This window comes from Falco punctatus (assembly GCF_963210335.1).
Source record: "Falco punctatus genome assembly, chromosome: 8".
Classification (NCBI taxonomy): Eukaryota; Metazoa; Chordata; class Aves; order Falconiformes; family Falconidae; genus Falco; species Falco punctatus.
The window spans coordinates 10,673,303-10,696,956 of record NC_137588.1 but is presented as its reverse complement, the minus strand read 5'-3'; the positions used below and the strand labels follow the sequence as shown (position 1 = coordinate 10,696,956).

Below are 23,654 nucleotides of genomic sequence, written 5' to 3'. Positions count from 1 at the left end.
AGAACAAACCTGCATGAATGAGCGGTCAAGTGTCTGTTATCAATGCAAAAGCCTTTGTCAAATCAAGAAATGTAACTGTATTTATTAGTTTGTATTTGTGGCTGCGTAGACACTCTCATAAATTCAAGATTTCACTGAGGTGTAGAAGCCAGGAACATAAAGTTAAGGTAAACACCACTTAAACTTGAAGTATTGCAAGTATTGCAGGAGGGAATGCCTATTTTATATGTAATCTGTAACTTTAGAGTGGTATGAATAGGACAAAATAATAATGTATGTTATACTTTCTTTCTCTTTCGTGAATTACCACAATCCCCGGAACATTAAACTATGCTAGTGCGATGGCATGGTATCACAGATCCAAAATTTTCAAAGGACTATTTAACTAAAAGGACTCTACAAGTCAAAACCCAAACCTTTTTTTCCTAGCATTTCCTACAGCAAACTGTGACAAGGCTGACTGGGGTGAGTCTGCTTTTCAACAGCCACCTGTACCTTGCAGTTGTCTAGGAAAGAAAGTGAAAAGTCTCTAAGTGACACTGCCAGGAAAACTCCAGGCAAAGGAAGCACAATTAGAAAACCTGGAACCCCAAGGCGCTACCACTGTGCCAAAGTTAATGCTGGAGAGACATATTCACAGCAGCTCTATGGATGTGCCATACAAAAAGCAAGCTAGCTTTCAGATCTGAAGCACAGTCAGTTTCCACCCCAATTATAAAGCAGTAACCCCATCCACACTGCAGAGAGTTGTGACAGCTAGCATCTACTTTGCATCTTACTTCCAATACCAGTAGTCTAGGGCCTGACATTTACTAAAAAGCAGGAAGAGGTATCCATAGCTGTTACACCATCAGCCTTTCTAATCAATGCAATTAACTATTTGGGATGACCTTTATAAAACATATGTAGAGTACATAGAAATAACCCATCCTATCTATTCCTCATTGCATTCATTTACGTTTTCGTTTTTAAGGAGTTGCTTTGAAAGGTCTACCCTACCATGACATCTTATTGGGATCAAAGAATATTCTGAGCCTCCGAAAGGCACACTGTGAATTTCAAAACGACACCAAACTGCCAGTTCTTTGGTCATCCTCAGCAGACTTCTGTGCTAGTAAGATGTCAAGGCCAGAGCAAGTTGTTGCACATCACTGGAGACCTTACAGGAGTGTTCACCAAGAGGACCTTTTGCAAGTACATAGAGATGGCATGTTTAGTTTGTGCTGTGACTATGTAGAAAAGGAGAAAACAGGTTATCAGCTATTGGCAGGCCACTATGAGTTTGAAAGTGCCCTGGAATTTTATCTCATTTATACAGGAAGGGGAGGGAGGCAGACATCTCCGTACATTAATGCGTCTTTCAGGACTATACTATATAAGGAGATTACATGATAAGAAAATGCTTTTTCTGTGTGGCACTTCTTATGTCCACATGGAGCAGTGAGTGCCACTCACTTTTTCAGCACCATCTCAACTGCAGACCAGGGGGCTGATCTGCAAGTTTTAGTTGAGCTAGAAACATTGATATGGTGATACAACATGGTTTATTTTTAAGATGCTTTCTGGAGCTCTAGGACACTTTGAGAGCTTGCCAAGATGTCACATAAACATCGACATCAATAACCCTCAGTAGTCTAAAGTTTTACTCAGATCTATGTTCTCATCTGAATGACAGCACTGTCAAGAACGTAAGTTGTGCTCTCACTTGATAAGAGATTAGTCACAGAGGAACCAGAAGCAGCTCCCTGCTCTGCTTAAAAGTCAGACAGGACAGAGCATTCAGATCCTAGCACTGGAAATTGTTTCCCATCCTTTACTCAGCTAAAGAAAAAATTCCGCAGTCCTCCCACTCCTCCCTGCTGTCCACAAATTAATTACATGCAAAAAATGTTTAGTATTCCAATTTGTATTTGACAACAATCCAGTCTAATAAACATAGTCTGAGTTTTGAAACAACCAATGACTTCGAAACAGAAATCCACCAGAGTTCATTCAGAAAATGACAAAACAGGAATTTCAATCTACCGTATTTCTAAAACATCTTCTAGCTGAGGAACTCATGGGAATTTATCCCCTACTGAAAAGCTTCATCAGAAACTCTTCCATTTGGTTCCAGCAAGTTAACATACTTAACCAAAAATCTTTGCTAAATATTTTGCCAAGAAAACATTTCACCAAGGAAACTCACTTTCTTTCCTTTCAAACACCATTTCTTTCCAAACAATTTCATTACTACAATAACTTCTCAGAGGACTTGTATTTTTAGCAGGTGACTGTAGCCATGGATCTAAACCAACAATACTTCCATTTAAAAAACAGTAATTTTCTTGGCTTCAGAAAACATAGAAAGAGCTAAATTCTGCTTTTATATACATATACAAAGCATGCCACTGAACTCCATCAAAGGGCACTGCCTAGCCAGCAAAAGCATCCTCAACACCAAAGAATGCTTCCTAATATATTCAACCCGGGGGTTGCCTATCCATTGACATTACGTCCACTCAGTAAATCGAAGCCTGGGGAACTGCCCGTAGCTAGCCCCTGTTCCATGTTCACCTACTTTATTGAGGTCTTACATTCCGTCGGATAAACTGTTATTTGACTGTAACTCAGACATTTCCTACCTTTGCATTGATCCTGCTCCATATCACAGAATTTGTCTTTGAACATTGATCAAAGAATGCCTTTTAAGCTTATATGAGCAAATGCAACACAGCTGTGATTTGTCAACATAGTTCACAAATCTACATAAATATTTTCTTATCTTTTTTACCTCACTTGTCATGTAAAGCGTTAAGATCACAACAGGCTCTGGTCTATCTGAAACCCATGTAATTCTATTTTGTACAATGCATATTCCTCTATGTAATTGAAAAGCTGATATTCTAGATAAAGCAGAAACATTCAGAATACAATTGTAATCACCTTATAAGTAACTAAGGGGTAAGAATACATATTCTCTCTTTCCATTTGCCAATTGCACTTTGCCTTATATCGAGTGTCATCCAGATTCTTTAAAATACCTGACTTGAGGGAAAGCACTGACTGATAACAAATGTGAGGGTTTTTCAAACATCTTTTTAGACACATTCTCAGTGTGTGAGTAGATAAAACAGCTTTGTCTGAAAAAACCCTTCATCAGTATCTGTTTTTCTAGGTAAACATTCCAAATCAATTTAAAGCCAGAATGTAATTAAAAATAAAAAATAACAAAAAAATAAATAATTTGCTTAGCAGTTATGAGATCTGTGTCGCATTTCACAGAGTCCCATCTATAGATGGGTACAGTAATAATCATTCCTCTACCCTTTATCTGTATCTTGATTGAAAACCTTTCAGGGCAGGGACAACCTCACCATGTTTTCACAGCACAAAGGTTTTCTGATCTTACTAGGTCCAAGAGATGCCATATATTACAGTGAGAAGCAACACCAAAGTTAATATGGAAAATACTGCTGTGAAAAATCTTTTTATTTTTGCAATATAGTTTCAGTATTGAAGGCCCAAGCATTTCAAACAAGCAATTACTGCTCTGTGGACTGTCAGCCACATTGTGACCTCAGCTCTGTTTATCCTACTTATTGCACTAAAGTCTAAAAGGTATTGGCAGAATATTACAAAGATTATCAGCAAGCCAGTCATGTACCAATTTTCCCTATCGCATTTCTTCCATTACAACTATGTGACAAGTAGCGATAGAGACAGTTGACTATCGCTTGTAAATAATATGTAGAATATTAATGTGAACAGATGTTAATTATTTCACTTTTATAGATTTGTGATAGTTGCTGATACATCAGAGGTGTCTGGATCAGCACTGAGACATGAAAAATAATTTTTTAAGGATTATCTGCAACAAAGCACTAAGAGAGAAATGTTCCAAACTGCAGTTTCTTGAAGATGAAATATATTTTTACAGTGATACTTCAAGTTCAGCTCTTATAAGCCTGTGCTTCCGTACCCTTACATTTCTATTACAAAAGGACACTGTGTCAGTATTTGCATGTATAAAGGCATCTTAGATTTTTTTTTTCCTCACTACAACATAACCCACATAACCACCCTCCCTGTTCTCCCTTAACTTTAAGTTGACTTGGCACTCGGGCAGTATGAAAATAAGTATGACAAATACAATGCATTGATCCTCCAGGGCTCTTTGCCCTTGCTCACTTTCTGCATTGTTGCTGATCTGTGAGTTGCAGCATGTGCTGGAGCTCACACACAGCCCCATTGGCCTGCTTTCATGAAAAATATGATATGCAATAGCCTACCCATCCAGCACTGAACTAAATCACAGACAAGTGTACTTCAAAAATGATTAGCCAGCTTATACACATAGTTTTATAGCCAGCTCCACTGACTTAAATATCTAGACATTTCTTCAGTCATTCGCTCAAACATCACTAGATTCACTATTAACCTCGATCTAGCGATGGCTTGTTTGGGATGCATTACAGTTAAGCCTGTGGAAACTCTACCCCTTTTTTATTAACAGAGGTCCCATAAAAACCTACATTTTCTTATCAGTGTGGCAACATTCTGGCATATGCATCACCCTTTAAGAACTTAAACAGTAACATGTGCCTATTTTATATTGCTAATATGAGCTGGAGGCACAAAGAAAAAATGCAAAGCCATAGGAAGTTTCTTAAATACAGGCTTTCTGTGTCTTTCAGTGGCAAGTCAGTGCAAAGTTGCCCAGTTCTTGGTGCCAAAAGCTGTTTTAAAACTGGTATCTGTGTCAGCTTCTTCTCATAACATATCAAGCATTATTCAACGATCTCATCTTCCATCTTACCAAGTTTTGTCACTTTTATTTTTGCACTTCACATCTCAATGTAAGAAAGACTCTGCAAAGAATTCCAGTATTCCCAGTCACTTTGCTGATTTTTAAGGAAGGCTTTCTCATGTGTGTAATTACATATCAGCTATAGCCCACCACTCCAGCAAGATCTGTTCCCACACAGATAACATCTTCCCCTCTGCCTTAAATCACTCCGTCCACTGGTTGTGAGATGAAAAAACTAGCACCCGCAAACGTATCACACTGGGAGTCAAGTCCCCAGAATTCATGGCCTTAGAATAGCCAGCAGAAATTTTTACTGTCATGCATTCAATTGCTTTCCTGAAAGCCCACATCCAGAAATTAAGTATTGGAAAAATATTAAGCTGGAGGACAGGATTCTGGCTCAGATCCAGATATAACATATAGTAAAGGGTGGAGACATATAGCACAATGCCAAGAACTAGAGACCCACAGTATTGTAAGCAACAGAAAACTCATCATGGAAATAGAAATCCCAAGAGCTTCTGATTAAGACTCCTAATTAAACTATTGTGTACCACTTTTGATACTGATAGGACCACTTCTCTACCTTTTTTTTTTTTTTTTTTTCCAATTCCCATCCTTTGCCTGTTCAATATCTAAACACTTTTCCAAAAAAGCTCTCTCCTACTGTGCCCTGATAAAACAGTGGAAACTATGGGATCGTGACCTTCATAACACCACCACATACAGCTAAGCAAGTAAGTGACTTCATGTTCCAGTAACCCAGCTCAAACATACACTACAAAGTAACCATGTTACTGGTGTACCTCATACCTTTAAAAAGAAAACATAATACATCAGTTCAAAATGTTTCCTTCATACACACACACTTCACAGTCAAAATTACTTCTTGAATTTGATTAGACTTTTAAGAGTTTCAGTTAATCCACAGCTATGTTTCTCAGTGGATTAACTAACACTCCCTTCCTGATCTTCTCCCCACTTGCAGATTTACTCAACCTTATGCAGGATTTCCAAGTCTGCAATACAAACCTTAAATAAGGAGTTCTGCCATTGCCATCAACAGAAAGCTTCTGAATATACTTCCTAACTCATCTAGGAATAACTCGTAGCATCAGTCCCTCACTAAAGCACGTGCTTCTCCCTTATACCTGTGGCAGACTTCTTGGAAGGATGACTCCGAAGGTGAAGTCCTGTCCCTCTTACATTCACTGGCAAATTCACAGCTCCCAACAGGGCTCAGATTTCCCCCATCACCAGCAGCAGGCAAACTCTCTTTCCCTCACTGCACTTTCCAATTAATGTTACGCCAGCAGAATTGTTTCCAAACAGCCTGACTTGTCTGTCTGTGCTTGTACTTCATCATTTCTGTGTATATACTTCCTCTGTACGGCCACATGCTCTTGCATATGAAAATTAACATCCCTGTGCACATACACACATCTTACCCTCACATACTATGGAAGGAAAAATTACTAGAATAAGTAAACATTTAAAGAGAAAATTACTTAAGATGGAAATAACAGAAATGTGACCTTGAAACAGTTAATCTTCAGATGACTAAAAGCAGTTAACCTTCAGCAGTGATCAGATTTCCAGCTTCTTAGAGGCTGATCACTCCTGGGGCTTGCGCATGGTATGCAGAGTTCTCAAGGACGGCTTGATTTCTGGCATCTCTGGACAAGTTGGAAATTGTAATTGCAATCACAGTGAGCTGCTGTGCCTGGAACTGACAGGCAAACAGTTACCCCTCCTAAGTGGCTACACTTACAGTGTGTGTAAGTGGGAGGAAGAAGGAAGACTGCTCAAAAGGGAGCCTACAATCAGATGAGTTAGGTCACCCTTTGCCCCTCACTCCCAGCAACTTAACATGATGGAGTGAAAACCTGTTTGAATTGCAGCTGAAGCAGACTGCCAGGCAGTGCAGCAACACTGCTGTTCATTACCAGCTATTCTTACAGAGACCCCTTATGCCAGTTGGAAAGGAGGATGTTTACATAAAAGACAGCAGAAGAGAATAAGGAAAAATATCTTACTGCTGCCATAAAGGATTTCATTTGATCCTAAAGCTGCCCTTTAAACTGAGGCTTAAGATTAACTCGGTTGCATTTGCCAAGCAGTCAGTGGAACAACTGTGGGATGCCTGGATGTACTATCCAACTGCTGTTAGTAGCAATGTCTTTTCAGACTTTCAGAAGCATCTACACAGACTGTTGAAGATTTGGGTCAAACACTAGGCTAGGTAGCATCAGATGTATACAAGGAATTAAAAAAATAAATCAAGGGAGGGACAAAAGTATTTCTCCAGTCACCTACATTGCCATATAAAGCAGGATCTTATAAGGAGACAGTGTAAATGCATCTGTCAGCTGAGTTGTCCTATGAAAGCCACCATGCACCAGGGAAGGAACCCAGAAGCTTTGGCTTAGAACCTTCCTATGTGTAATGCCCACAGCAGAAACCAAGAGAAGGCAAGTCTTCTCCCACACTCCCCACCTGACAAGATAGCTGTATCTCCAGTGTACTTTCCACAATGGCATCCAGACATACCTGAAGAAACAAAGAAAGCATCCAGACCTATCCAGATTTCCACAGGTTTTCAGCTAACAGGGATAAAATCCTCTTCAGCTAGTAAGGTAACCTTCTGAATAAGTTTGATATGTCTTGAGGATGTGTCTTCACTGTAAGACAGGCTTAGAATTTAGGAAAAGCTGTTTCTCTGTCTTTTTTCAGTACATCTGACTGCTTTATTAATTTAGTTAATTAGGCTAGACATAAATAAAACATGCGGGTATCAGCCCCCACATGCAGCTTTAATTTGTTTGCTGCGTGCCTGGTGGAGGTCATTGTCACTTATTACCTTTACACTTCGCTTGACAAATGCTCTCCTGCACACTGAACGCTGCTCCTAGAGACAGCGGGGAACTACAGTAAGTCCAGGCGAAGTCAAGAAACCCCCTAGATCTTAATTATAAAACCATAAAAGAAACCAACTGCCTCTGAAGCTCTCTTACCAGGAAACAAATGAGAATGGGAAATTTATTTCCAACCATAAATCCCAAACCATTCAGTTTAATTTTTCCCAAGTTAACTTTCTCACCTAGCTAAGCAGCACAGCCTTCTATTATTAGCTTCTGGCCCAGTATCAGCTGACCACCATCAGTCAAACTGTCTTCATCTCAATGAGCTCAGGGACTCCCAAGGAACTCTGTGTATGCAGGCTTGTGCTTGCAGTCTCTAATTATTTTCTAACAGATAATGGAGTATTTAAGTTCAGAGAGGATAGATTAAACTTGTAAGTGGATCAAAACCTGGACAAAATCACAGCTCACAGGATTACTTCCTGGAAACACCGAGCTTAGAGGGCTAGAGAGGAAAGACCCTCATCAATTGTCTGTCTCCTCATGACAAGTTAGTTTAAATATATGGTTTTTAGCCTTAAAGATGGTTTGCTATGCTTTCTAACTGCAGCATGACTATAGAATGTATTACATAATCAGTTGAGCATCTGGTTTGATGTTAAACTGTCTGATCAGGGCAATGGCTACTTAACTTACCAGACAATCATAACAGTCAAATAATTTGAGGCTGAGGAGTGGAAATTGTTCTCACAAGTGAAATTCTAAGTCCCTGTTCTACTATCAAGTAGCCTCTTAGCTGCATATTTGCCTTTTTTCCTCACAACAAGCCTCTCTTCCCTCCCTAAAACTCTGGACCCTCATATATTCCATTTCCAGTCTTAGGGTGAGGAGCAGGATATCCTTCTCTTTTGATACTGCTGGTGTTTGCTGGTGATTCCCCTCCCAGACATGCTTGCAGGCAGATTAGTAGCAAGAACACCTGCATGCTGAATTCAAATTCCAGCACCCTTCTGGGGATGATGAAGTGTGACCAGCCAAGTGGGGAGGAAAAGCTACACTGCAACTTAAGCATCTAACTGTTTCAACACCTGAGGGGAAATTCTTTAGACTGTGAAATTATTCCAGAAATAATATGTGTGCAGAAATAAGTGGAAAAAACAGTAAACTTGCATTTTACAAAACGTAGCAACAACCTCTGCTTGGTGTAAAGAAATCTGTAGAAGTCTACATATACATTCTGCTTCTGCCCTGGAAAAGGCTGGGTTACTTAGTAGACTTCAGCTTGGGTTGTAACACACACAGACTACTGCAGTGATAAAAACTATGTAGGAAAGCAGGGAGCAGAGTGAAAGAAAAAGAGCTAGCTGGGAATGTGTGGAGAAAGCCCAGAAAAAACACTCTGCTGCTACTCCTTGAAGAAAAATTCCAGACAGGGGATGTACTTTTTGATGATGGCCAATTCATCTTCTCCTGATGGGAGGAGGGTGGGAGGTGTTTAGCCATAAGAGGTGCTAACATCATGCATTGTATCATTATAGTCATTACAGATCCATTACTAGGCGTTCACGGTGCTGAAATGACAGCTGAGTAGCCAAATTGTTGTTCTTTACTCTTTTAGCATAACATTTAGCAGAATTTCAGGAGCTCACAGAGCACTTTTAGACTTACATTCTGCCAACAATACAAGTTTTAACCAAAGCCTATGGACAATGCCACTAACATCTATACCAGCTATTTCTGTAGACACTGAAGTGTCCCAAGTACTCTCTCTATACACAAAGTGCTGTTTACAAGAGGCTTTACATTCTCCAGAGCCTCTCTAAAAGGAATGCTAAGTTTTACTTGCAAGTACAAGGGCATACACAGTCAAGTGAGAAGTAATTGCTGATAAAAGCACACCTGTACTTGACAAATACAAAAAAGTGAAAGTCAAGGGTGGAACTCATATAATGACATGTCCTTCTCATTAAACTATCTTCTCATTCACAACTAACATGTTGGACATTTAAAAAAGAGTTAATCCCCACTATTGTTCATAATGGCACTTAACCACCTACATACCTTTAAAAAAAATTGGATACAACTACTTTTAACCAATGACTATTCATAATATTATTTTTACTGAAATCACAACTGATGCATTTTGCTTCATACGTACACTTAAATTTTCCTTAAAAAATAACTACAGTAAGCAGGATAAAGTCTTATCAGAATAGTTATACTGACCAAAGTTTTGGATGAGAATGAGTAAAACACATTTTTCTACTATAGCTTACTCTTCAATGAAAGATATTTATGTCCTCATAATAGTTTAAAATTGTAAAAAGTTTGCAACTATGTCCTTTCTGGGACAGAGGAGTGGTCACATTAAAACCATAAACATTGTCTAGCTCATTCTCTTTACAAATGTGGCTTGTTTCTGGACATAAATGACTGGGTTAGGAGGTGAGGAGAGCAGGAATGCCTGTACAAATGCACAAGCAATTATTTCAGAAGAAGTCTTCTTCATCAATGCAGTACAGCAAAGGATGTTACAGACCACTGTACGTATACTAAATGCAATATTGATACAAAACATTTTAATTCTCCATATTGTCACTTTTATCAACTAATGATGAAGTCAAATTATTTTTATTATGATTAAAAACAATCTTTAGGTTATTAACTTCTAAGACTAAAAATAACAAACTTTTCTCTCACCTTCTTACCACTGGGACAGAGACTCATGACAAACTGTTAAAGAGAAACCTTTCCTAGTGTGGCTGTACCTTACATCGTTGAAATCTCTAGAGTTTCCAAAAAACCTTCATAATTTCTGAGCCCTGAGCCATTTTCCAGATGTTATGATGCGTACATCCTAACATGGAGGGAAATGTGGTCCAGTGAATTAAATCAGCTGATCAAGCTGGCTATGATACCTCAGACAAGTAACTTTGTGCTTTAACAAGGATCTTACGTTTTCTTTGTAGAGTGCTTCAAGGTTAATCAATATCAGAGGAGATATTACTATTATTTCTCTATCAGACCAGGGGTCAGATCCTCAGCTGGTGCAAGTTGCTCAAGTTCCACCGAGTTTCATACAGTGACAATTCCCTCATCTCGAGGCTGGATTCTACATCGCTGAATGTTGGCATCGGTTATGGAGTGCAGGTCGCATTCAGTGGCCTTGCACTCCCTGCCTGTTCACTTCAAAAAAGTGCTGAATACAAGCTCTCCTCTTTCCACAGCTCTACCATTAACAATACTCTTGACCATTATTTTGCCCGTTAAGCAAACATCTGATACTCTTTATCCCTTTAGTGCAATTTATTCCTTTTGAACGGGGCCAAAATGGCCTTTTTGTTTGTTTGTTTGTGCACAGTGATTACTGAATGCCATCTACATAAAAATGTGCAGTGCTCTGTAAAAAGCACAGCAGGAAATCCCTTCATCTGTACAGCCTTCACTCAACTGCCTAAGAACTCACACGTGATAATTTTTCTGAAACAGATAAACCCGTAACTATACATTTCTATTCATTTCTACATGGAAGAACAGACTATATAATGAGAGTACATTCTCCTTGTGGTTTACAGACTCATTAATGCTAGACAAATTAAGCCTATACACTGAACAGATCTTCATGACTTAGAATTCCTATGTAATTTTCAGGTTCACGAGGGATTTATGAAAAAGGGCAGATTTCTAAGATTTGTCAAAAAATTGTCATTGAATAGGACACACTGTCCATGAAGCTTGATCTTGACAGAGCTAAAAACTGAGTGCATAGTCTCTGTGAACACAGAACATTCATGAAAAGTATGATCCTGAGCTCTTATTAACAATATTTCAGATTAGTAAAGCAAAAGGGTTTTTAAAATCCAGCACTTTTTCATTTTTTATTTCCCCTCCCTGTTATGCTTTGCTGCTCTGACAGCTCTCAGACTCTCGGTGCTTAGACCTCAGAAACACTGAAGCAGAAGAGAGCTGAGGCTAAACTTCTGTTCCTGTGAGTTCTGCACCAGTGGAGACTCACATACATGGTAAGATGTTCCCCTGCAACTCCTTTATCTTGTCTTTAGCTTCTCTGCCATGGAAAGATAAAATATCTGGCACATAAGACAGAGGAGTTTCAGCCTTCCACTGATGGAAGACCATTTATAAGAAAATTCCAAGCATCTTAGAGTCCATGACATCTGTGCAGTTAAAAGCCCAGCCCTTCATTACCATGGCATTGAAATTACCCTGGTTGCCCAGGTACTTACGGTTCTGGAATGGGATGAGCTATATGCAATAAACTGAACAGGGCAGAGCACTGCCTCATACATATCTGCCTAGCTCTACAGCTTCAGAGAAGCAGCAGTGACCTACCCACAGCTGAGGTGTAACCTTGCTTGGTTGGTTTTGTTCATTTGTTTAAATACTGCTGCAACAGAGAATGCTGTGGATATGCCTTAACACTGAGACAGTTTGTCAAAGACTAAGGGAAAGAGGGATAACAGCCTACACACAATATCTTCACAGCTGAGTTTTTCTATGGACATGATATTGTAGCACTTGATGAAAATCAGCAGAATATTGGTGCTGTGTACAAGCCTCCTTCTACTATTTTAATATAAGGAAAAAAAGCAGGCAGAAATTCCCTTTACAATCTCTGTGGACTACAGAAAGACACACACCCCGCCAAAACTCAAAGACACCGATCATCTCATACTTACATCCATAAACTCCACATTGGCTTTTGGACCAGTGGTCTCATTAAGGATCTTAATGGCCACAGGAATCTTCACGGTTTCTCCCTCAGGGACCCAAATACCCTAAAAAAAGAAGTGACAGAAGACTAGTAAGACAACAATCATACAACCTTCATTCACAGTTACAGTTCCTTTTGATGCATTCTGTCACATTATGCAGATCAGTTATGAACCTAAGAACTGAGAATACACAAAGCTATAAAATAATAAAAATCCCACAAAACTATTTCGTACGCCAAAAGCAAACCCTTAAGCAATATGAACGATTTTGTATTAGTGGATGTCCTCATCAGCCCTCCTTGATTTTTCTGTCTACAACTGGGTTTCGAAAGATAATGTCAGCATGTCAATGACGCATATACTTTTTCCACTGACTACTGATGCTGATAAAGTTGAACAAAAACCTGGATTTTCTCTTTGGATTCTGACACTAAACTCACTGAAGCTTCAGGAAGTTCTCAAAACTCATTATCACCTGGTCATACTATCATGCTGGGACAGGACACCTGAGAACAACGTATTTAGAAGGAAACATTTAGGGCTATTTATCTAATTAATTGATATCTGAAAATTAGAAGCTTAGATGGCTAAAAAGTAAACTTAAAATCGACAAACTGTGTGTGTTTTGGGTTAACTTTTCCATCTTTCTTGGCAACTTCATAGCACCCATCCCAACCATTTTATTATTGCCTAAGTATATTCAGACTGATTATTCAAAAATATATTCCCATGACCTTGAAGCTGTAGTGACCCGGCCTGTATGTTCCTCCCCAGTTTGAAGACAGATGCACTATCTTTCTGCAGTGCTCTGATCTACCACCTTGATTTGGCAGGTTTAGTTTGCTCCCAAAGGGCTGGGTGATTGGTTTACTTGCCCTTTAAGCCCTACTTCATGTCTTTGAGATTTGGACATGACCAACAGACCTTAAAACAAACAAAACCAGAAATCTCTTTAACTGAAGTATTTTTTCCCTTGTGGGTTCTGCTCTTACATCCTGGTTGTTAAATGGTGCATTGACATAACTCATCTTTGCTATTTAAAATGAAGAAACAAAAAGTATTACAGTTTAGCTAGTGACAATGCTGTTTTACAAGGTATTACTCCTATTACAAGACCCACATGACAGTTGCAAAGTGAGAGAAAAAGTTATCTAGCTTTCCAAAAGTGTACTGAAAAGCCATTACGCAAGAACAGAACGACAAACTTTGATACTGCATTTTAATATCAAGACAGCCCAGCTTGTGTAGTCCTCTTGTGTGCAAGAACGGTTGTCGCTGACACTCCTTTTCTTGCTGAGAAACGAGATCTGCCTGTGTGATTAAGACTGAAGTCAACATTTGAGCCTGTTGCATTAAAACTGAAGCCAACAATTGAGCCTGAAGATGTGCCCCTCCCACACAATTCCACTATCCTGAGTTTCCCAGATACACAGGGCTTGTGAACCCATCCACAGTGCAGGCTGCGTTGATGCAATGCAGAACTTGACCATTCAGAAGTTAAACTAGGGAACTCACTGCTGTACAGTGAAGACTCTTACCTTGTATACAGTTCCAAAGGCTCCAGAGCCAAGAACCTTGACTCGTTTCAGCTCAGTTTCTTTCAGGATACGAAGCTGTGCTTGATTGGGTGCTGTACCACTTGGAGTCAAGGGTTCCACAAGCTATGAAGAAAAATCCAACAGCTAAATATTTGAAAATGTGAAGACCCATCAGAAGTTGATACTGAAAACAACCAATCCAACTAAATACTGGAATAAGACAGCGGTGGGGTCTACTGACCACTGACCTGCCAACCTGAGAGATTTCTCACCTTCAGAAGTAAATAAGCAATGCTAAGAAACTGAGAGACACTATAAAGAAAATCCTCGCTCAACATGTAAAAAATTTCCACCAGCAACTGCATGGATGGAAGTATGAACTGGAAATTGAATTGGTGTCACAATAACACACCCAAGGACTTTTGCTAATGGAGGCAGTATAAATATTTTCTACATGACAGATATACAGCATTTATTATCAGTGCACCACATTTATTTTTTTTGGTCTATTTTAGTATCTTTTAAGTTGGCCATATTTCTTTTTAATAGCCCTGACTTAATGGCTCATCACATTATTATTCTGTTTTGGGAAGGGACTGTTTTCCTGAACTTCTGTTATACCACACAGGAATACAGCTTTAAGGAGAAAACATCTCACAGCAGACCACTAATTTATAACAGCCACTAATTTACTGCACAAAAGGCACAATTAAACAATTTGCTCAAGATGTCCCAAGAAACTTTGCAAATAAGCCTTGGCACATTCAGTTAAAAATGCTGTTCATTCTCAGTGTTATCCCATCTCTGCCAGAAAAACAATGCTTCTTTTAAAATAAATTAAAAATACATGAAAGGGACAATACTCTAAACAATGAAAAATAGTCTGTTCCTTTACATGACAAGAAAAATAATTCAGGGCTACTCCTACTCAAATTGGTCTGAAACCACTGCAGCATTTCAAGGTTGTCTGTTTACAAGGATAAACGCATCATGCTCTGTGATTTGAGAACTACTTCTACGGCTCTTTGGGCACCATCAACTACTTAAACAGTTGACCAGACTAATTAGTTTTGTTCAGGTAAAAATACCAGTATCTGGAAATTACTGGGGTAAGAAAACATAACAAAGCCAAACAGCAACAAGTCATGTTATCACAGAAACTATCTGTGAGCTGTAGGATTTTTTTTAGTGATCTCTCTTTTCTCCTTCCCACTTCAGATGTCCAGTACTTACACCGTGAAAGAAACAAGGTTTACTGTGAACAGAAGTAGACAGACTGGTTTCTGTATTTCCAGTTCGTGAAGGGTGAAAACAGCTTCTGTGCCACCATCCAACATCACAAGTATGGCAGAGAGAAGTGTTGTGGGGGTCTGAAAGAGTGCTTGTAGAGTTTTACAGGGAATGATTCACAGAAAGGATAGGTCTATTACAGCCTCCAGCTAGAAAAAGAGACTTTAGCTGAAGCTATAGCTGCTTGTGTGTTTATGTCAGGAGGCTCCCGATTTAATCTTCAGTTTCTACACCAAGACAACAGCTTCCCCACATGTTCAATAGGAGGTCTTGGTTCCTCAGGGACTATTGTCAGTCACTGCTTTTATCTGACCAAATGGAGAATGAGAGCTGGACTTCAAAGCCAGTACTTCCCAAATACAATGAACAATACCTGCTTAAAATAATTTATGCTAAAGTAGGAGTTGATACAATGACAAGATTTATGTACCTAAAGGCCCTGAGTATCGTGAAGATTTCTATATAGCTGAACAGTATTTAACAAGCAACACAAATTCTAGCCAAACATAAAGATACTTAGGCAAACAGATTGGGGATGCATAAATCATTTGCTCCCAGGCTCCACAGTGGAGATGAGTAGGAGCAGGACCCTTGGAACAGAACTGAAAACAGCAGTGTTAACAAAGCCTTATCAAAGAATCACTAGCTAACAGTATTCCCAAAATTTATTATCATACAAAGGGGAACCCTAATTTAAAAATATCATCACTTGCAAAGCACCTTAAGTATAGAACTGAGGAGAAGATAGTAATCACCTTTGCTGTAGCTGACAGATAGCGATTTAACGTTATGTTTAAATATACTTAGTAGACTTTCCCCTCCATTACCGGTATTTCAAAGAGCAGGTAGGAGTGGGCGTAGCACTCCTTCCTATAGCCCCACTACGTATGTTTGCCAGTAGAACCGTGAAATTAATTTGGTTAAGCTTTGGGAAGTATCTTGGATTAAAAAAATACATTATTATTACTGATCCCAACTAACAGGCTTTGATAAAATCTGGACCACAAAGGCAATACAGGCACTGTGAACAACAGTAAGTGGCAAACTACACTTAAGCATTCCTGATCAGCTTAAGTTTGCATTAAAGCTTGCTGAAGTATGCACTGGATGAAAATCTGTAATCAAGCATGAGAGCTGCTAAATGTACTGATGAACTGGGATAGAAGACAGAAGTTCAGCTGAGAGTGGGACAGGAGTTCAAAAATCTAGTGGAAAATGACTTTGTGATCTTGTGGATATTTTTTGGTCTTCAGAAGCTATGGATCTATATATGTATGGAAAACTAGCATCTTGAACTAGCTTCATTCATTCCACCAGTTTAGTCATGTAGAAGTTAGCAAAAGGATTTCTACAGACCTCTCTGGTAAGTGGATTGAAGACCTGAACATTTTTAATACAAAAATCAGAACAGCTCTGCATATCTTTTCAAATATTCTGTGAGAAGCAGCACACTCTTACCTCAGTCTCCAGGAATCTTCGCAATGCTCGCTTCTTTTTAATGCTTTTGCGCCGAACATACACGGCAAATGTCAGTCCCACAATGACGATGATGAAGAGGCCGCCAATAACTCCCGCAGCAATCAGAGGGGTTCTAGTAATCAGAATCAGAGACTTTATTTTTAGGTAGGGTAAAAGACCAAAGAATGGTTGGGTACATAAAACACAAATCACTTGGAAGGCTTATCAACTGCCTTATGACCAGAATTTCTCAGTCAGTCCAAATGGGAAGTCAGGGGAAACGCATTAACATACAGTGTGACTTTTCTTTGTTTTAATCGGTATACCAATTCCACTTTTTTCAAACCACCATGCAATTGTGAGGAGTTGTGTGGACAAGGAGACACAACATGCACTTTGATGGCAAATGCAAATCTGCAATGGCAAAATGAGAATGCATGTATCTGCGGTTTTCCTGCGAAAGCTTTAACTATGCTTACTCTTTGGCTCTATCTAGATTAACTCCTGAGCTTGTGCATTAGGGGAAAAAAAGCTAATGAAAAATTCCCAGACTGCCAATATGATGTGCCTTCCTGAGTATGGAGGAAGTGAGAGGTAACTTCAAACATGGTGTTTCATAGACAAATCTGGAAGCATCATACTCATACATTTTCCTCAAGTAAAGAATATATATATTTGAACAATGTCTGTCATTCATGACTAGAACCATGCACCCCCTTGGAACTCCTGGATCATTACTATTACACACAAACATTTTGGTCAGGCGTTATGGTTGCACCCATTCAGTTTTGCTGTGGCTTTTCAGCACAGACAAATCTCAAACCAAAAGACTGGGGTGTTGGAGCCAAAAAACTCCTGTGAACAATGCCAAGCAAGGCTCAGCTTTTGCACAAGACCTGTTGTCCCCTCCAGTACTCCTATAACTCCTTTCAGCTTTCCAGGCTCTTGAGCAGCATGAGCTACGGTTATTTATTTGATAAGATATAGTAGGCTGGCATCACAGTAGATACTATACAAGCACAAACCAAAAAGACTGTCTCAGAGTCACTCTGACTTAGGTGCCCACATTTGGAGATTGCCTACACAAGTCAGTGGAGAGAAAAAGGCTCCCTCCAAAGGAAAAGTTAAAGCAACAGGTGCTCTGACTCTGTTTTCTTTCTCTCTCTCCCCACTCTAAAGAGTGGGTAGCAGCCTCCAAACCAAAACCTGAAACTAGGCATTTTCACAGCATACCAACAAAGACACGCTTGTAGCATTTAACATCCCTCCAACAATGGCTGGACAGTAGCCGAAAAGAAGGGTAAAAAGAGACAGCATGACAACTGCAGAGTATAAATGGTGCTGAAACCACTGCCTGGTAACTATAGGAAATAAGTTAACTGTTATCAAGATTTTGGAAATATCATGGCTGTGCTTTAACAGCCTTCCTCAGTTATGTCTGAATGATAATGCAAGAAACATTATGGCCTATTAACAAAAATGTACCACACAGCTATTGAAAATTTAAAGGAGTCTTCCCCAGAAATAGTAAACTGATTTATATGACCTTTTATTCTTTTTACATCCTACCACAAAGCAGAGCAGTGGGAATCAGTTCTGCCTAACGTGGTTTGCTGTATTAAGGTGTGTCTACATTACCACTGAGTACCATTTTGAAGTGCATCTCTAAACTATCCTAACTGTCCCTTGTCACTGCTGTTTGGTTCAGAGAGGTCTCAAAGCACAAAACCTTGATTCATTTCAGATGCAAATCAGAACAGATGTTTCTGGAGTGCATCTAATGTGCTCCAGCCTCTAACTGGCATTAAGGTCCACCGGATCAAACTACAGCTAACCAAAAAAACCCATCCCTTCCAACAAACATAGCCTAAACATTGGGACCATTACCTATTTCATCCTCCAGATCCAGTACTATTGTGCTACTCCACGTTAGCAGAGACAAAACCTCATACTCCCACATCTAGTTATTAAAGCACCGTGTTTAAAGTGCCATTATCGTGTTTGCCCAGGGAAAACACATTAACAACACTGTAAGGCCTATTATAGTTCAAAGACTTGATGATGGAAACCTTAAAGCCTTCAAATAAAGGAAGCTGGATGTTGTCTGGCTGTGAAATGGATTATGATGTTTGGAAAATACAAGTCCAGTACCACCTCTCCTCAGGCAGAGACACTCCTCCTTCATCTAGTTTGGCTTTAAGACACATTGCCCTTTCTAATCTCATTGGTTACTCGGCGGATTTTGAATGCAGAACTCAGATTAAAGGACCTAGCATATCTACCCAAAACAACGCTTCTCATTTGCATGTGCTCTCCATGATGCTGATGCAAGAAAATCCTAATAGGCAATTATGAAAAACACTGGACATCAAAAGACTTCTACAGAGCTGCCACTGACTAATATTCTTGAGCAGAGGAATTTATTATTTTTTTTAATGCTGTATGAACAATCATATAATTTTTAACAAACACCACCAAACCACAGACTGACAAAACAGGCAATCTCCCAGCTTTAAAGTGCATATTAATAACTATCATAACAGCTGTCAAAATAAATAATTGGAGTTTGATGGTACTGTGTACACTAAAAATGGTCCAAATGATATTTACATGACAGATTACATGACAGGAAACGTTCCAAAGGACACGTAACAACTACTAAAGAAAATAAAATATACATTTACATGATAGATCATAATAAGGAAACTGTTCCAAAGGACATGTAACGACTAATGAGGAAAATAAAATGAAGTTACACATTCCTTGCATGCAGCCCTTTTACTGTTATAACAGGAGTTCAAAATCAATCATTCTGATCCATCATGTCAACTGTCACTGACTTTCTTTTAAAGTCCTCATCATTTTTAGCAATGAATTGAAAAAAAAGCAAGCCATTTTCAAAACCATCACCAAACAAGCATTTGGTCATTAACATGAAATATGCTGCAACTGCACATTATATCTGAATTTTCAGGAGGTACCATCTAAACACACTATTAAGCAAGCTTAAAATGGGAGTGTAAAAGGAATAATACAACATGCAAGAAAAAAACCTATTTAAACCTATTTAAATGCTGAACAAATACTTGAAATACAGAAAAAGTTCTAGTTTCAACTCAAATAATGATCAGGTGCCTTCCCTCCTTAGTCCACTATCCTTGCATAAAAATCATGACAGACAAAAATGTCACAGACCGAAATGAATGGGATTGCACACCATGCAGCTCCTCCTCATCCTGCTACTGAGCTAAGCCCCAAAGTCAACAATCGTGTTTTATTTGCTACAGCACCAAATGACAAGTCACTGCCTTCAGTGCTTTCTGGTATCATCAGTGCACCTCACTGCTGTTTCCAAACACACCTAGGTAATTTTCTACACCCAGTTTTCTGGGTGTCACCTACCTCATTTGGGTTATTTTTCCTTAAGTTCTTTAGGCTGAGTTTGCTTTTCTATCTATTCCGCTAATGTTTTTAATTCTTCTGTATAATTTCTCTACTATTTTCATGTTTACAATGCCTTATATTTAATACCCTAGAGAATTTCCCTAACATGCTGTTTACCTTTCTTTTATATGTACCTAACAGATCAGCTTCACACACAGCTGGGCACACAAATCTCCTTATCTCTAGTGGCATTAAAGGCTTAATACAGTCACAGTTTTGTTATATTAGTGCCCCACAACCACTTCCATGAATGTAACTCGCTGCGTTTGCCCACTTCAGGCTACTGCCCACTTAAAACTAATTCCATGAAAGTTAACAGGAGCAATGTTGATGCAGAGACAAAAATTTCACTATCAAAAAAATCCCCACTTTGTTAAAGTAATTTTTAGAAGCATGAAGGCCCCATTTCTTTGTTAGGGCTCAGAAAGGCTAAAGTCAAGCAAAGAGGTAGTTCCATGTCAGTTCTGCCTGTCCAGCATAAATAATAGCCAAAAGTCGATCCCAACTCACACTTCCTTCAGCTCTACTACAAGCCCACCAACAAGAAACTCCTGATACAGCCACTACTTTCCTTTACACACTGAAAATCTATGCCAGAGGATGAAAAAAATATCTGTGCTAGGTGTTCTGGACTTTTATGCTCGTCAAAATAGACTTAGCAGCCCAAGAAATACAGCCCTGAATCATAATTACACTCCGTATAATTAATTTGCTATCTCCCACCCTTCCCTCAGCTCAGGACAGAATACCCAATTAATGACTGGAAAAGATGGCAGTGGGGGAGGCAGTGGGAGGGAAAAAAATCACAATGTGAAAAATCCTGACTTTGAAACTGGAAACTGTATCTGTGGCTAAAAGTTGAAAAATAAGAATCTAGTATTCCCTTAGGAGAAACGAGTAACATATATTTCCTTTAAAATGCTCATTGTGTTCACATATTTAGAAACATGTAACACCCACTTCCACACACCAAAACTGAAACAGTAAGTTCAAAGTTAGTATTCCAAGACAAACAAGGATGCTCAATAAGGGGTCTTGTATCACTGCATCCATTCCAAAACATAAAAATACCTGCAATTCCCACGGTGCTTTGAGCCCAGGTATTAAAGCCCAGTTACTGATTTAGATGAGTATATGGTCTCATACTTTTGACTGCAGAATGCAGCAGAAGCGAGAAAGGAAATAAAATTGTAGTCCACGACACAAAGCTGAGAAAGAACACCTGTTTTTCTATCTTTGGAGTTAACCTGCCTAATATGATATATAAATAAAGTGAGCTTTGAAGGCTAGCTGTTAGAGGGCTTTAATTCCTGCCTCAACCATCCCCACCTTCTCTTCCCTTGCATTTTGTCTATCAGTCCAAAGAGGATTCATTACAACCTTGAATATTTGCTACGTAGTCACTTTTTGCAAATTTTTGATACCAAGACATGATTTTTTCCTGATGGATGAGTTATATGACCTGCAATCCTCACCCCTTCCATCAGTGGGGAGTCCAGCCGACTTTGAAGCTGCACTTTTAGAGATCTAATGGATTCTGCTAACACTGGAATGATAGTCTTAGTGTTTAAAATATACAAGATAAATAACTAGAATGGGAAGCACATTTGTGTAATAGGTTATCTTCGCTGTGCAGCCCTCCCCGGCAGAGCTCTACAAGCACAGCTTCCAGAGTGCCTGGTGTTCATGAAACAGTGCTCTCTAGGAGTGGGAAGACTTCATCTAATGTTACTCACAGTAAGATGTGCTTTGCTTCACACTTTCCTTTTTCAAGAAAGGCTCCCCATCCCCCTTTCTCCACCTAGTCTGACGGTGTTTGAGCACATACAAATATCACCATTTACATACAGATTTGGAGTTTTTATCATGCATAAACATAAATTTTAGCTCACAGCTGATCTCAAAATTACTACCGATTCCACATTTAATCTAGATATGGGCAAACTGTGTTCCATTGTATTGTCAACTAGCTGTAGTTAAACTCTGGTAGCAGCTAGTTCTAGTCATAACTTGCAATATGCAAAAAGACCACAATGTTGCAGTCTATGTCTAGGTCTATCCCACAGTTAAACACCAGACACAGTTTTCTCTTTGGGCAAGGCTCTACAAAGAGGTATCTATAGTCAAAACTACTATTTCCCTACCCACACCAGTTCCTGCATTGAAGCCTTCCCCAAGCAAGTATTTAAGGACATGTCTAGATCACTATAATCACGCTACCTATATGCTCAAAAGTTTTTTAACCAGCTTTGCCAAATGAGAAGAACATGGGCAGAACAGAGACTTAGTCTCCAACTGACAGCGTACACCCTTTCCTCTTCTACTAGACCACTAACCAAGATGTGCTGTTGACAACTGTGCTGTGAGTACACAACAAAATGTTTAACATACAGCAATATTATTTACTGAAGGTCTGCACATATTTTGGTTATCGGAGCGCTTACTGAAAACAAAACACCAACAGGATGCATACAAATATATTATGTGCATTCTTTAAATTGTAAAAGTGTCTCCTACTCGTGCCTCTATTTTTTAAAAAAGTTAAGATTCCTCATTTCACTCAGCAAAATAAATGAGGACAAAGAAAAAAATATTAAGTATAGCTATGAAAATTAATATAACCTAGAATTCTAGCCATTAACATGTATTCATTACAAATTTATGACATCTTTATTATCATTAAGCACACACAGTGCACGATGGATTTCTTTAGAACTAGTTTTAAATCTGAACGGCATAATTTAGGAGAACAACCACATTTCTGTTGTGTTTTCACCATAAATTAGTAAGACTTCTCAGTTTTAACTCCCTATTAATACAGTTGATCTATTACAGATAATATATCTGGGAATAAATACTGAAGTCTCTGGAAGTACAGTATCAATATGGAGACTTTTCATAGGCTTCTGTCCCTATAAAACTGAAAAGTCCATCTGACATCTCTTGCACCCCTGTTTTTTTTAGGCTGAGTTTTTTCTTTTCTGCCAGAACATAAAATACAATGCTATTGTTAAGAACTTGCATAGTGACTTTGTTTTGAGGGTTGGGCTTTAAGTAAACAGATAAACATTACTTGTAAAATATGCCAAGTCAGGCCCCCTATAATGTAGAGTGATTTATCTGTGACAGAAAGCCAGTTAAACCCACTAGATTGGACTCACAGGTGAAGCGAGTTCATCAAGTAAAAGAACAATCCTCTTTATAAACTTGTCGTATTTCCCATTTTCTTTGGGAAGAGTAATATTTTGCTTTAAATAAAGAAAACTAGACCTGTAATGACCATGTGTGCTGATGGACTGCTCTGAAACTAAAACCATCAACACTAGCTCGAAGAGTTTCTCTCTGCATAAAGCATTCCTATTAGAAGCAATAAAAGCCTGCTTCTCTGCAACCAGTTGCAGTCAATTGGTCTACGATTATGTCTGTGTACATGAAATTATTAATAAGAAAACATGCTTTTCTCAAATAGAAACATAAACTGCATTATGACATTATATGCTGAGAGACTGCTTTGTCTGGTGGTATCGCTTTTTATTCATTA

The 23,654-nt window shown here is 38.9% G+C and overlaps 1 protein-coding gene across 6 annotated transcripts in view; it reads right to left on the bottom strand.

Annotated features, from left to right (window-relative positions):
• The window catches only part of ERBB4 (erb-b2 receptor tyrosine kinase 4), a 640,461-nt gene that overhangs the window by 115,755 nt on the left and 501,052 nt on the right, over window positions 1–23,654 (bottom strand). For all 6 annotated transcript variants that reach the window (XR_013930080.1, XR_013930081.1, XR_013930082.1 and 3 more), the window contains exons 17-19: window positions 16,670–16,802; window positions 13,922–14,044; window positions 12,348–12,446 (exon numbers count right to left, since the gene is read on the bottom strand). Coding sequence is in view for 2 of the 6 variants with exons in the window: in XM_080399817.1 (XP_080255943.1) it covers window positions 12,348–12,446; window positions 13,922–14,044; window positions 16,670–16,802 (355 nt within the window). In the remaining 4 variants the exon portion in view is untranslated. The remainder of the gene's footprint in view (window positions 1–12,347; window positions 12,447–13,921; window positions 14,045–16,669; window positions 16,803–23,654) is intronic.